The sequence below is a fragment of the Eulemur rufifrons genome, chromosome 30 (assembly GCF_041146395.1).
Source record: "Eulemur rufifrons isolate Redbay chromosome 30, OSU_ERuf_1, whole genome shotgun sequence".
Classification (NCBI taxonomy): Eukaryota; Metazoa; Chordata; class Mammalia; order Primates; family Lemuridae; genus Eulemur; species Eulemur rufifrons.
Window position 1 is genome coordinate 54,011,687 of NC_091012.1, and position 16,302 is coordinate 54,027,988.

The window sequence follows — 16,302 nt, forward strand, 5'->3', positions numbered from 1 at the left end:
TCTCCAAGATTGATCATATTTTAGGCCACAAAACATGTCTCAACAAATTCAAAGAAATAGAAATCATACCATGGGCCGGGCGCGGTGGCTCACGCCTGTAATCCTAGCACTCTGGGAGGCCGAGGTGGGCGGATCGTTTGAGCTCAGGAGTTCGAGACCAGCCTGAGCAAGAGCGAGACCCCATCTCTACTAAAAAAAATAGAAAGAAATTATATGGACAGCTAAAACTATATATAGAAAAAAATTAGCCGGGCATGGTGGTGCATGCCTGTAGTCCCAGCTACTCGGGAGGCTGAGACAGGAGGATTGCTTGAGCTCAGGAGTTTGAGGTTGCTGTGAGCTAGGCTGATGCCACGGCACTCACTCTAGCCTGGGCAACAGAGTGAGACTCTGTCTCAAAAAAAAAAAAAAAAAAGAAATCATACCATGTATCTTCACAGACCACAGTGGAATAAAACTAGAAATCAACACCAAGAGAATCACTTAATTCTACACAGTCATGGATATTAAACAACCTGCTGATGAACAATTATTGTGTCAATGATGAAATTAGGGTGTAAATTAAAAGATTCTTTGAACTGAATGACAAAGGGACAAAAGCTATCAAAATCTATGGGATTCACTAAAGTAGTCCTAAGGGGGAAATTCATGGCCTCAAATACCTACATGAAAAAGAAAGAAAGATCACAAATTAATAATCTAATACCACATCTCAAGGAACTAGAAACAGAAGAGCAAACCAAACCCAAAGCAGGCAGAAGAAAAGAAAGAATGAAGATCAGAGCAGAACTATGTGAAATGGAAAATAGAAAAAATGATGCAAAGGATTAATGAAACAAAAAGTTGGTTCTGAGAAAAGGTAAACAAAATTGATAGACCTCTTGCTAGATTAACCAGGAATGGAAGAGATAGGACCCAAGTAAGCTCAATCAGAAATGAAAAAAAGGGAGGGATGCAGGGATTGACTGCTAGTGGGTATGGAGTTTCCTTTAGAGGGGGAGAGAAATGTTCTAAAATTAGATTGTAGCAATGGTTGCACAACTCTCTGAATTTATTAAAAAACACTGAATTTTACACTTAAAAAAAAAAGAAATGGAAGAGGAGATACTACAACTGACACCACAGAAATACACCACAGAAATATCTTCTGTGAATACTGTGAAAATCTCAATGTACATAAACTCAAACGTAGAGGAAATGGACAACTTGGAAACACACAATTCCCAAGATTCAATCAGGAAGAAGTAGAACTCTTGAACAGACCGGTAATGAGCAACAACATTGAAGCAATAATAAAAACACTTCCAACCAAAAAAGCCCTAGACCAGATGGATTCACAGCCGAATTTTACTAGACCTACAAAGCATAGCTGGTACCCATACTGCAGAAATTATTCCATATCATCAAGAAGCAGGGAATCCTCCCCAACTCATTCTATGAAGCCAGAATCCCCTTGATACCAAAGCCAGGAAAGGAAACAACAACAACAACAGCAACAACAAACCTACAGACCAATATCCCTTATGAATAATGATGCAAAAATCCTCAATAAAATACTAGCAAACCAAATTCAACAGCACATCAAAAAAACAATCCACCATGACCAAGTGGGCTTTATCCCAGGGCTGCAAGGATGGTTCCACATATGGAAATCAATAAATGTGGTTCACCACATAAACAGAAGCGAAAACAAAGACCATATGATCCTCTCAATAGAGGCAGAGAAAGCATTTGACAAAATTCAGCACCCTTTTATGATAAAAACCCTCAACAATCTAGCCACAGAAGGAACCTATCTCAAAATTATAAAAGCAGTATATGACAAACCCACAGCCAACATCATACTGACTGGGGAAAAGTTGACAGCATTCCCCCTTAGAACTGGAACAAGACAAGTATGCTGACTGTCACCACTTCTACTCAACATAGTACTGGAAGACCTAGCCAGAGAAATCAGCAAGAGAAGGTAATAAAGGGTATCCAAATTGGGAAATAGTAGGTCAAACTATTGCTTTTTGTTGACAATATGATCTTATATTTAGAAAGTCCCAAAGACTCCAGCAAGAGACTCCTGGAATCGATAAATAAGTTCAGCAAAGTCTCAGATTACAAAATCAATGTACACAAATCAGTAGTATTCCTATACACCAGTAACAGTCAAGCTGAGAATCAAATCAAAGACTCAATACCATTCACAATAGCTACAAAGAAAATAAAACACTTAGGCATATACTTAACCAAGAAGGTGAAAGATCTCTACCAAGAGAAGCATGAAACACTGAGGAATGAAATTTTGGATGGCACAAACAAATGGAGAAACATATCGTACTCTTGGATCAGTTGAATCTACATTGTTAAAATGTCCATACTACCAAAGTGATTCAATGCAATCCCTATCAAAATATCAACATCATATTTCAAAAGTTTAGAAAAAATAATTCTATGCTTTGTTTGGAGCCAGAAAGGAGCCCTAGTAGCCCAAGCAATCTTAAGCAATAGGAACAAATCTGGAAGCATCACATTACCAGACTTCAAACTATGCTATAAGGCTGTGATAACCAAAACAGCATGGTATTGGCACAAAATAGAGACATAGACCAATGGAACAGAACAGAGGACCCAGATATAAAATCATCCACATACAGCCAACTGATCTTTGGCAAAACAAACAACAATATACACTGGGGAAAAGAATCCCTATTCAATAAATGGCAGTAGGAAAATTGGATAGCCACATGCAGAAGAATGAAACAAGCCCCCTACCTCTTGCCACACACAAAAATCAATTCAATTTGGATAAAAGACTTGAATGTAAGGCATGAAACCATAAAAATTCTAGAAATAAATCTAGGAAAAACTCTTTTAGACATCATCCTATGCAAAGAATTTATGGCTAAGACCCTAAAGGCAATTATAGCAACAGCAAATATAAATAAATGGGACTTGATTAAATTTAAAAAGCTTTTGCACAGCTAAGGAAATAATCAACAGAGCAAATAGACAATGTACAGAATGGGAGAAAATATTCATAAGCTATATGTCTGATAAAGGGCTGATAACCATAATGTACAAAGAACTCAAGCAAATCAGCAAGGAAAAAACAAACAACCCCATTAAAAAGTGGGCAAAAGACAGGAATATAAGCTTTTCGAAAGAAGATAGACAAATGACCAATAGACATGAAAAAATACTCAACATCACTAATAATCAGGGAAATCCAAATTAAAACCACAGTGAGATATGACCTTACCTTTGTTAGAATGGGTTTTAGTAAAAAGTTCAAAAACAATAGATGCTGGCGTGGATGCAGAAAGGAATGCTTATATACTGTTGGTGGGACTAAAAATTAGTACAACCTTTGTGGAAAACAGTATGGAGATTCCTCAAAGTAGTAAAAGTAGACCTATCCAGCAATCCCCCTACTGCATATTTACCCAAAAGAAAAGAAGTCATTTAATCAAAAAGACACCTGTTCTTGAATGTTTATCAAAGCACAATTGACGATTACAAAGATGTGGAATCAACCCAAGTGCCCATCAATTCATAAGTGGACTAACAAATGTGGTATATGTATACGATGGAATACTACACAGCCATGAAGAAAGATGTATTAGGGCCTTTTGCAACATTTGGATGGAATTGAAGACCATTATCTTAAGTGAAGTATCTAAATATTTGAAAAACAAACACGGCGTGTTCTCGCTGTTGAAGTGGAACTAACCAGTGAGCAAACACAGAGGGAAGTAAAACTCAGTGGAAATCAAGCAGGGTGGAGGGGGGAGGAGAGGATGGGTGAAAACCTACCTAATGAGTACAGTGAGCACTATCTGGATGATGGGTACACTTGTAACCCTGACTCAAGCATAACAAAATTTATACATGTAACCAAATATATTTGTATCCCTATAATATTTTGAAATAATAATAAAGAATAGCCATAACTTGTGTGAAAAGAGGGGCATCCGCAATGTCTTATGGAATGTTTTATGAGTTAAATAGATGGTGGCAGAAAAAAAAAAACATCTAGCATTTGCAAAACAGAGAGGAAACCAGTCTTACTATGGTGTGTGTAGGGGGTGCGTGTGTGGTGGTGGGAGGTATATGTTGAAAACTGCAAGTAGTTCTCAACCTATAAATGGGGTGTGTTTTAAAGGTTTATTTACAAATCATTTGTTTAGACATGACACATCATACACATGATTGTGAGGTTTCTGGCTGAGCCCATAATATTATATTTAACCTACTTAAGCAGTCAGTGATCTATCCCAGAAACTGTGCTCCAGGTCTTGGGAGCAGAGGGTTAGGAAAGGTGGGATGGATTCTGGGCTAGAAGTCAGAGAATAGAGGAAGTTGAGTTTTTGTTGTTCTTCAACAACCCCTTTTGCACCCTTTTTTTCTCTATCTCTATGTTTAAGAGAGAGTTTCTCTAGCCCCTAAGGCCTCCTGCTGCTAATTTCCTTAAAATAGCACCCCACTCTAGGTTGCTAGGGTTCTAAAAGGCTCTCTCCCACCTTCAGCCTGCCCCATTCCCTCAGGGCAACAGCTCTTTGCTATTTGAAGAGACTTGACTGAACTCATTCACACCAATGTGTGAATTACAGATAGCCACCTCATCCTGGCAGCTGTACTTATTATAATTTTAACAGCCGCCTTGTTAGTGCCAATGAACCTGTAATTGCTGGAATTTCTGGCAGTAGTACAGAGCAAACAATGGGAGGGGGTGGAGGTGAGAGTTGCAGAGAGAGTTCCATTGTAGGAGGAGATATATTTTGGGACAGGGAAAGCCTTGGCTAAGAGCTTTGCCTAATTTCCCTTTCTTCTCCATTTCCCTCCTCCACAAGGTTCCTGTGTATTCCTCTCCACAGATTTACTATAGGCTGTAAGTTGTTTAATTTTTTATAATAGCTTCCATGACAGTTCTGGGTATGGTGCTTTCAGTTGTGTGCAAATATGGGACCGCCTATAATGGGAAATATGGTTGAATAGATAAGGTGGGGCCAGGGGTTGAGGGTCTCCTGAAAGTGGAGTCTATAAATACATGACACAAATAAGTAGTCATAGAAGGCTTTTGAATAGAAACTTGAGGTGATGAAAGCAATAAGGAAGGCAAAATTCATTCTAAATTTTAGATTAGAAATGATGGGGTGTCAAGTTTACTATTGGCTTGTGATTGGTTTATACAGATTCCTATTTTTGGCTACTATTTTTCACTGTCCTGGGACTTCTACCTTAAACTGTTAGTGTCTGTCTCCCTGGCTGTCTGACTGTTCTCTGTGGCTCCTGAGCCAATCTTCCTTTAGGATTAAGGCTCCTAGAGGCTTTTATGACTCTTATGTTCCCAACTAGCCCTTAAGGGCTTATACACTATGTTTCTGTGTCCAAAATTCAAGTTTCCTGTTAGCAAAACACAGCTTCCTTTTAAGACCATTTTTTTTCTTTTTAATAAAAGTCTCCAGCCCTTTTCTTCCATCTTTACCCCAGAACACATCAGAGTTAATGATCTGCATCAGTTAACCCTCACAGCTGCAGGAGCCTCTACCCAGAAGTCCCTAACCTATGCATGTTAAACTATGTTGCAAATAGATTCTTCCCTTTGGGGAACCCCATTGTCTTTTATTCTTTATATTGTTCATTATGTTAATATCCTTGATATTTCTGTCCTGCCAGTCTGTGTAAAGGGGAGGTCAGGAAGTGAGGTGAGAAAGAGATTTGAAATACTTCCTTAATCCTAAATTATAATTCTTTCATTGGAAGAGGATTCATAGGTCTTTAATCAAATATGTATATTTTTCTCTATTTTGAAAGTTAAAGGGGCTTGTTAGCATTGGATCCTCCTGTGTTTCATTTTTGTATTTTACTCTTGACTGCTCACCACACCATTTGTGTTACTAGGTTTTGGTGATGTGCAGTGGCTTGCTTGGTTGAATTTGCTATTTATTTCTTGCTCCATCTAGTGGATCAGTGATTGTCAAAATTGGATTTTGCGGTTTACTCTTTCATCATCACTATTTGCAACAATAATTTAATAGAATCTAACAGTCCAAAGAATATGCTTTTATACTTTTCAATTACCAGTGTGTAGAAATGACTGGTTTTAGGAGCTACTGTTTTATTTTTTAACATTCATTAGTCAAGGTAGTGATAAACCAACAAAATGCATTTCTTCACTTTACCAATACTATCTTGACTTAAAAAAACTGGTTACTGAAATTTCCTTTCCTTATGGTAGCTAAGTGTTTCTCTTTCTAAATTTAGTTCAGCAGTCACTTATTGATCCATTAGCTCCTCCCCCCATCCATCTGTTATAAAGTTGTTGTGTACCTACTATGCTGGGCACTCTGTCAGGCACACATAGGGTCTATCACACAAATACCAACAGGACCCATTTAGGTATACTGTTTGCAATTGTAATATTTTATTTATTTCTTATGATTCACATCTTAGTTTTGGAAGGATAAGGCCATTTAGTGATTTCTTGTTTAATTATCATTAGAAAAGTGTGGTTAAGAATGGAGGAGGGGCCGGGCACGGTGGCTCACGCCTGTAATCCTAGCACTCTGGGAGGCCGAGGCAGGCGGATTGTTTGAGCTCAGGAGTTCGAGACCAGCCTGAGCAAGAGCGAGACCCTGTCTCTACTAAAAATAGAAAGAAACTAGCTGGACAACTAAAAATATATAGAAAAAAATAGCCAGGTATGGTGGCACATGCCTGTAGTCCCAGCTACTCCGGAGGCTGAGGCAGGAGGATGGCGTGAGCCCATGAGTTTGAGGTTGCTGTGAGCTAGGCTGACACCACGGCACTCACTCTAGCCCGGGCAACAGAGTGAGACTCTGTCTCAAAAAAAAAAAAAAAAAATGGAGGAGGGAAGAACTTACCTCTGCTGACTTGATTTGACCAAAATTGCCTCCTATAATTGGGTTCTTATGTGACAGGCAATGAGTTAGGTATAATAAAAACATAGGTAAGATGCAGCCTCATTTCTTAAGAGTTTATAGTCTAGGAAGGCATAGAAACTGTTATAATCCAAAGTGACAGAAGCTATAATACTCAAAGTACCACAGGAGGATAGAAAACCATTACCTGTGTATGCTAAGGGAAGGTTGTGTGAGGATGTGAGGATGTGAGGATGTGAGGGAAGGTTTCATTAAAGCAGGTATGCTTGAATACTTAGGCATGACTAGAAGTTTGCTTGGTAGACAAGGAGGGCAGGGAATTCCAAATGGAATCATATGTGAAACCACTGAGGCATGAAAGAGTATGGCATGTTTGAGATCTACACCAAGAAATTGCTAATTGATGAGTGAAAGGGAGCTCTGTGAATTGGCACTGGGAAGGTATTTCTGGCATAGGTATAGGCTGATCATTTCCGTTACTTTTGTCATATTGCTGTCCTATATCTTCTATTAGCTATTCCCTATTCCTCCCTTCCTCCAGCCATTTACTTTGGTATATGAAGGCCTTTTTTTCTTTGGGATGGGATTGTTTAGGATTCATAGTTGTAGTTTTTCCCCTGAAATAAATGTTAATGTAAATATTAATACAATACAAAGGTGAGTAATGAACACCAAATTAGGTGTCAGGGGACCTGGATTATTGTTTTCCAGTTCTCTCAGTCAGCAGCTATGTCACTTAAGCCAAGTCATTTAACAACTCTGTTTCTTCACTAGTAAAATGGGAATATTAACACCCGCATTGCCTACCTCAAGATCAGGTTGAAAATGAAAATGAGTCTCTTAAAAAGTAAGAGGTATAATAAACTCTTTTACTTGGAATTCTGCTGGCTGAGTTTAAACTGACATTTAAAACAAGTAAAATACTTTGCGGAGTATCTGGATAGGAAAATTAGGTTGTTAAGTAATTCTTACTATCTCATTAACCTTATGTGTCTACCCTCTGTCTTCGAAATGTTATTTAGCTTATTTCTATGTTTCCAAACTAACATAAAAATTTTGAACTTCCCAGTGTTCTAGCATGTGTATTTTAGCCCCTTTCAAGATTCTTACTATAGCTATTAGACAGTAATCAATTTAAGATTTACATTAGTAAAATCTAAGTTGGTATATTTCATAGTTGATCTTGAATAATTAATATCTATGAAGTACATTGAATTACTCATGAGTTGCCCTCCATCATTTGCAGTACTATATAGTGGTATGACCCGAGTTTTGTTTCATTTTAGAAATATATAAGAGGGTTCTGATTCATTCAATTAGGATTGGGAGGCTATGTGACTTTGGCCTCTGCCTCCTTTGCCATTTTTCCTAATCCAGTGACAATGCAGGTAGCCGTTATTAGTAGCAGAAAATGGCATTTCCATTCATTTTCTTTCCTTTGACTCCATTTCCCCCATTAGATTGAGTGGTAATACTACTGAAATCTGAGAAATCATCTTAAATATGAACTTCTAGACTATAAGAATATGAGCAATTGCTCCCAATATAAATACCCCTGGCCAACCCTTCTTTAGACCAATAGTTCTCAAAATCTATCATCCATGGATATTTCAGCAGAACAGAAAACTCTATAAACCACTTAACTCACCCTGCTCTGAGCCATCTTACATACATCAGAAGAAAGGGTACGAGTACTGCTATGGATGTGCTATGGATGAGATAGATAACATGATGGCATTTTAAATGGAATGTAAGTGAATTATTTATACTAGACTAGTATAGACTCTGTCATCACAATCACTAATAGCATATAACACTTACTTATGGAATTCTAGGAGTAGTTACCTCTTCCCCACTTTCTCCTTTTACAACATCAAGATGAACAAGTTATGTTAATTAGGATAAAAATACCTATTCGATACCCTTTTGTTATGATAGAGGGGTCCGTTCACCATTCTGTGGTGAACTATCTTGCTCTTACTCTGTAAACCTCTATCTTGCTCTTGCTCTGTAAATCTATCTTGTCCTTCCTCAATAAACTTCATTTCACCTTTGCAAAAAAAAAATACCTATTTGAGTCAAAATATAATATAAAATGGTTGTTGCTTTTTTCTGCCAGGCCCGAAGGAAATATTTTGGCAATTGGTCTGTTTTCTACGAAACTAAATGATGAAATGGTCTGGCTTATTTTCTCTTTGTTTTAAAATCTATGGTACCATTGACACATAGTTTAAAAACATTCTTCTAAAGATCCAGTTGATTAAATCATTTTTATGTCCCACTAAGTACTGCCCTTTTTTGAAGATTACTTGAAAAATATGGCACATTTCCCAAATCACATCCTCCATTTTTTATGTATTTGAATTATTTTTCCTTACAAGTTAATGGAAAGGGAACTGGTCAGTTTTTTTCACTCAATAAAAAAGAAACAAGGTGTAGATAGCTTTTATCTGGGAAGTTTTTAAGTCATTGAGATAATATTTAAGTATTAACTACTTTTTGAAATTATTGGTGGAATCCTCTAAACCCATTTGAACATAAAATGGTTGAATAAGATGAAACGATTTTTTATTGTCTACATAAAAGAAAACACCATGGTTTTTGAATCATTGCATAAATCTAAGAGATTGTGCATACATAAAAAGGATGAGACAAAGCTGAATGCTAAATGCCAAAATCAACGAAAGCTTGAGTACTTACTGAGTATTTGACACTGAGCATAATGGGATGTGGTTCCACAGAGTGAGAACACTAAATATTTACCCCCAAGGGCATATTTCTCTGATATAACTTCTTATCCTATATTAATCTCCCAGGTAACACTATTAACCCTTTTTTCAAAATATCCTCTTCTTACACTTAGATTTTCTCCCTTAATAAACTGCTCTTGGAGATCTAATCACCTACTCGTACTCTCTCATCTCTTTTTGTGATCTTCATGACTTTCTTTTGTTTATTGTATGAACTTTGAAGTGAATTCTCTTGGTTTACTGCAAGTAGTAAAACACAGTCAGTTTCCTCCCACTTACAGCTCTATTTTTCCAAAGGTCACAGCTCCATCATTCAACTATTCTGTTGGTATCCTTTTCTCATCAATTCTTTGGAATTTTTGAACCAGTGCTGTGATGTATATAGCTAGCAATGTCACATAGTAATGCAGAGTTGCTGCCCAATACACGTCTAGCTCTCTTCACAATTCATATCCTTTTTTTTTCAGGCTTGGGAGTGGTGAAGGAAGTTACTAATATTAGTGTATACTGTGAAGTCTGGGAAGGTGGGCTTTCTTGGGCCTGCTTACTTACCCTCAGGCTCTGACCTTTGTGCCTTAGTGTCATCTCCTTACCATCCTGTTTCACTTTATGGGCAAAGGATCAAAGAGATTTCTTTCACGTTGTCTGCTAAACATTAGGAAGAATGCATGGTCTCTGGTCCCTGCACTGAGGGAATGTTAAAAAAAAAAAAAGGGAACCTGTAGACTCAAATTACCATGGAAGACTTCACAAAAATGAATGGAATTTGAGCTGGATCTGGAAGGATGGGTTGAATTCAGAAAATTGGAGTGTAGAAGAGATATCATTCAAGAAGGACCTCTGGAGCTAAGGTGAGAAAAGAACCAAGCAAACTTGTGAGATAGAGAACTGGAAGGAAGTTGGTGTTATGATACTACAGTAAACTGGAAGAGTAGGTTGGCCAGTGTGTAGTGAGTGAGGTCTTAGTGCTGGGCTTAGTTACTTGATTAATTCTTTGATTCACTCATTCAACAAATAGTTTCTCATAGCCCACAGGATAAAATATACACTTCTTCTCTGGCATGCATGATCTTCTGTGATGTGGTTTCTGTATACCTTAAAATTTACTCCCCTCAACACTATGTACCCTCTTTTCAGTCATAGTGAAATCTTTACAGTCATTTTGAAAACTTACCACTCCCTCAACATGTTATACTCCTCAAACCTCTGTATTGTTGCACATGCTATTTCTTTTAGACTCTACCTGATGAATGCTTCATTCTTCAGTCTCAGTTGCAGCAAGATTTTTGTTATTCCTCTGCTACTGTAGAATCCTAAGCATATACTACTAAAGCTTCCACATCATATTTTGTGTTGTCAGAGTACATGTCTGCTTCCCTCACTCAACCAGGAGCTTCCTGAGAACAAGGGACTGTGTCTTGTTCACCTTTACATCCATATTACCTAGCATAGTACCTAATATGTAGCTAATTCAACAAACATACACTTACTGAATAAAGTATTTATTGATGACTTAATTTACATCCTGTGTAGTTTTATTTTAAAAGAGTGATCTAGATGCAATTGTATTGCTAGATTGAAGATGGGAGATGCAGGGAGACCTGTTAAATGTTTTTTTTTTTTTTTTGAGGTAGCTCATTTGTTTAAAAAACAGTAGAGGGTAGATTCCTGGAAAATTCATAAAGAAAAAAAGATAGGGCTTCATGACTGGCTACTACGTGTAAGAGAGAGGGGAGAGTTAAAGATAATAAAGATTTAAGATAATATGACAAATAATAGGATGGTGACCCTTGAAAAATAAGGTTACTTTCAGGTAAACATGCTTTTTATAATTAGGTCAGACCTCCTGGTGTTAGTATTTGCCTCACCCCACCTCTGCTCAAAAGAGGAACACTTTGTTCCTGTTCAGTTTACTGGAACAAAGCTTAAGATACATGTGGTTCTCATTTTCATATCTGATCAGGAGTTTAGATATGAAATAGAAATAGTTCAACCACGCTGACTACAATTTCCTATCAGGGGAAGGTATGTGGTGCATAGGTTTTTGAATAGAATATATAAAGCCTGTTTCGGCTTTTGGGAATTACAACTGAAGTGTTATACCAAGCAGATGCACTGGGGTGCGCTACTATGTAGCAGAGCCTAGCTGTGCATCACAGCTCTTAACTTTAAAACTCCAGAGAATTTGATGAGAGAGGGAGCCACAAGAACATGACAAATGATGAGAGTTCAAACCTTAAGAGAAAAATGGGCTTATTGGTAAGAGACCTTTCTTTTCCTTTATTTACTGCTGTTACTTATTCATTAAAATAGTTAGCCTCTTATTTTCATATGTGGCTGTGAAGCGGTATACAAAAATCAATTTTATATGTATTGTAGAATTCAGGAGACATATTGGTATCCATGCAAAAATCATGGGAAGTATGTATAAAGCTTGATTTTGAAAAAAATCTCTAAGGGAATTTTATTTTATTTCAGACTGTGCTGTAGATTTATTTATATAGCTTAAATGTAATGCAGGTTATGAAATATATATGTAGATTTTAAAAGTTAAAATAAAAAATAGTGACTTATGTGGAAATACATAATTTCACTCAGTTACCAGAAGGTGGCACACCAGATTCTTCTTAAATACACAAAGAAGAGAAATAATATTAATAGGAATATAAAATAAGCTGCATTTAAAGACATTTTAATGTATTTTTAAGCAAAGAAATAATATAATTGTTATTTGCTTGGTGAAATTTAATTCTAAAACATGACAAATATGAATTTAACCTATTATAGCTTTTTATCATTCAACAATAATTTTTATGTGTATTACATTTTAAAAGTAGACTTTGAAATAGTCTTGTCATTAACGAGATGCTGTTTTGAATTTATCATTCTAAAACAGAAATGAAATAATTGCTACCTACCTTTTTTCATAGGGGATCATTAGATTTAGGGTAACATTTTGGATAAGGTCTTTGTCAAGGTCTTTCTAAAGATACTATTAGACTATGACTTTGGTTTAGTTATGACTTTAATAATGCAATAGTGATTGTGAGATGACCCAGAAAAAAACATGACATTTTGTTTTGAAGAAAATGTTAGATAAGGCTAATGTTTACTTTCTATATGCTAATAACAACATAATGAAATAAATGGAAATAAATTTTGTGTTAGAGCTGTTTAAACATCTGCCAGCTTAGTTTAATTTTTTAAGAGAGTTGATTGTCAACAGCACATACTGCAGTGCTTCTGTAGTAGTCTCTGTTTTTAAAACTGTATTCCTGAGGCAATACCAGAAGTATGTCTGTCCAGCATTATGTTTGTATTAGCCCCAAAGAGCTAGATATATGACAGAACTTCACAAAAACCAAATTTTCTGGTTAGGAGACAGTACATCTATTTATATGTTTTTATTAATTACAAGCAGTATGAAAATAAGAAAATTGGTAGTAAATGAACCTAGAAGAACATTAGCCATCTGTTCTCTGAAAGCTTGTAATGTGTGTCATTTGCTTTCAGGTTTTTATGGCAAAGTAGTATATCAGCAAAGAATTGACCTTTAGGCTTAAAAAGCTAGAAAATGACAAGTCATCCAAGGGCTGAGTATATATTTACTGGAAAAGTGTTTCCTTGTGTTCAAATTTGGCTAGTTCAGTCTTTTAGATCAGCTGCCAATAAATGTTGTACTTAATGTCAATCTTTATTCCAGACTTTCTGTAACATAAAGAAAGCTTATAAAAACAAATAGAATCTTATGGCTTTCTAGTTAAGGGTTTTCTTTAAAAGTTCATTTACATAGTTTAAAATTGTTCTGTGTGGTCTAAACTGTTCAGGATTTATTAATAGGGTTTATTAATTTACAGCAGAAATATTTTCAGGGTATGCTTTGAAAAATTTGAACTAAATACAATAAAGCCACAATTAACCAGATTTTTTTTTTTTTGCACTCCACTTTCAGGAGACGGAGGCAATTGTCTTTAAAACAAGCCGATTTCAAGGATATATTCAAAAAATCAACTTCAGGGTATGTCCAAGGGTCTGCATTTTCCTCTACCTTTTTTTTTTACAATGAGAATTTGTTTTCATAAAAGACCCTGAGATACTATAAGACATTCAGATATCAAGTAAAGTTTCAATAATGTTTAGAATACTGTGTTTATTATGAAAAATATATTTAAAATACCATGCATGACTGTATTGTGCTTTATATTTTCCAACATGCTTTCACAGACATTAAGTTAATTTGGTTTTCATAACATTGCTGTGAGATGGGCAAGGAAAGTAGGATTTTCCCTATTTTACGGCTGAGGGAAGATAACACTGGAGGTCATAAAGCTAATTAGCGACAGAGCTGCGGCTGAACCACAGGTGCCTAGCTCTGTGTTCTTCTGCATTCTTCCTCATGCAGAAAGTTTGAAACAAGTCTTTAACTTTTTAATCTGTATTGCAAAATCAGTATAATGTATACTACATTTGTTTTCTAAATTGCTGTACCTCACAGTTTTCCACTTTGCGTCTTTCTGTCTGTCGGCTTCTATGCCCGTCTGTCTGCCAGCTAGAGAGAGACCTTGCTTTCAGAGTCCCAGACCTGGAAGGATCTGGAGTGTGGGAGAACAAGATAATGGCTGTGCAGTTCACTATGACAACTGTTGGTCAGAAGCCAGTGCTGATATGCAAAGGAAGGTCAGAGACTGAGAAGAAAACAGAATCTGATAGCTGGGGTATCTTGAGCCAGGGAGTTAGCAACCTTGACTTTAAAGCAGTGTCTCTTCAGTAGTTTAGTAGACCTGGCGTGATAATCAGCTGCAGTACTTGTCTAAAATGCAGAGTGCTGGACCGTACCTCCAAACTTCTACATTTTATATATTCACCCCAGGTGATTCTTAGGCACACTAATGTTTGAGAGCATCTGCCTTAAAGATACAGAACTTTTTTTTCTTGGTATATGTATTACAGCATAATGAAAAGAGCCACTTTTCTCCCAGCAACATCTGTGTTTCATGTCAAAGCATATCAACCAGGGAAGTAGGGTGTGAGGGGCAGGCAAAGGTGAGGAATGACAGATATTATTTGCACACATTGCTGTATCTACATTTGAAGCATGTCACAATAGCTATTGTGCATTATGGTGACTGTGAGATAGTTTAAAAGGGCTCATGCCTGTTTTAGACATGAAGAGCAGAAAGATTTCTACCAAGGGGTGGAAAATTAGTAAATTTTGATATTTCAGTAGTTAAATTCTCCCAGTTATTTTTGCTTTCAAAAAAACTGTCTAGAAAATTAGGCTATCTAGGGTTATGGATAGTTAAGGCTTTACTGTAGCAATGTAATTATGCTCACTTGTGTTTCATATGTGAATATCCAGTCTGCTCAATTAGATTGTAAGGGCCTTGTGGCCAGGGAACATGTGTTCTTTTGTATATTTGTGACATCTAGCAAAGTCTTAAGTTCTCGATACTTATTGACGATTGAACTAATTTAGCATGCACCTCTTCTCTAGGGGTTGTGGGTTAGACATAGTGAGTTAATTGATTTTGGTATTTGTGAACTTCAAGGAGTCTATCTTACCCTGTCAATCATGCCTAATATACTGAGGAAGCCTCAGCTGAAACAAATGCATTTTCGTTGGAAAATGAGAGAGCATGGTCCTAATTAATAAATTTGCTAATGCTTTCTCCCTGGTTAGAGCATAAGTTTAAGTTCAATCTTGCTGCCTCTTCACCCTTTTTGGAATACATATTATGTTGTTCTGTGCTTTACAAATCTGAATCTTAAAAATTGGTATTTCTGGAAACTCCTGAGCATAAATATTTTTGCTTAAAGTCTGAACAGTATCAGAGGAATTTAAACAAAATGGCCAGACCCTGTAGTGGAAGGCTCATAAAAATGCTCAACAGTGTATTTGACTTAGATCAAGCTGAATAAGGAATGAATGAATAAATATATGCTAGCTAAGGGGAAAATGTATTTTACTCAAGTGTTATGTAGCTTCAGAATTCTATGAGAAATAACTGATTATTTAAAATATATATTTGCTTTTAAAGTCATGAAGTGGTTCTGAAGTTATTAGTTGAAGTAGACAGACATGGAAAGGCAGTCAGGAAACTCAAGTTTCAATTGCCTTTAGCTTAAATCTAGGCTCAATCTAGAGGATGAATTCTGCTTTTACTCAAAATTGCATTTACTTTAGTTAGTAATAGGACATGAGATAAAGGAAATGAAATGGTTTCCCTTTCAGATAACCATTGCATCCAAATAAAAAAGTTAGACATAATGCCAAAAAAGTACTGTGGTTAGATCACAACACACAAATGCTTTATATAACTTGCTAATGATGTTTTACAACATAGGATTTTAATTGAATTGCTGTTTGCAGGCATAGCAATTTTAAATTACACACTTTTCATCTAGATTCTATAATTTAGACTTACCACCATATACTTCTCATCTTTTGGCATAACTATTTCTCTACCTTCTACTTGTTTTGTAGAACTTAAAATCACCAAAGAGATCAATTTTAAATTAGAAAGTGAGAAGGATCTGGAAATAGTCATGAAAATAGAGGTATTTAACAGGTTGCTAGGTCTCTTGGATGCTGCCATAGTTGGCAAATAACATGACTATAAAGTATACTCTTAAGAAAACTGTTGAGTTTCATGTTATGG

General features: G+C 36.3%; 1 protein-coding gene across 4 annotated transcripts in view; it reads left to right on the forward strand.

Moving 5' to 3' along the window:
- The window catches only part of KLHL13 (kelch like family member 13), a 177,997-nt gene that overhangs the window by 92,402 nt on the left and 69,293 nt on the right, over window positions 1–16,302 (forward strand). The window contains exons 1-2 of one of the 4 annotated variants that reach the window (XM_069463072.1): window positions 11,813–11,902; window positions 13,596–13,661. The exons of the other annotated variants lie outside the window; for them this stretch is intronic. Of the exons in view, the coding sequence (XP_069319173.1) occupies window positions 11,862–11,902; window positions 13,596–13,661 (107 nt within the window). The 5' untranslated portion in view covers window positions 11,813–11,861. Of the gene's footprint in view, window positions 1–11,812; window positions 11,903–13,595; window positions 13,662–16,302 lie in introns of those variants that run through there. 4 annotated transcript variants of the gene reach the window in all.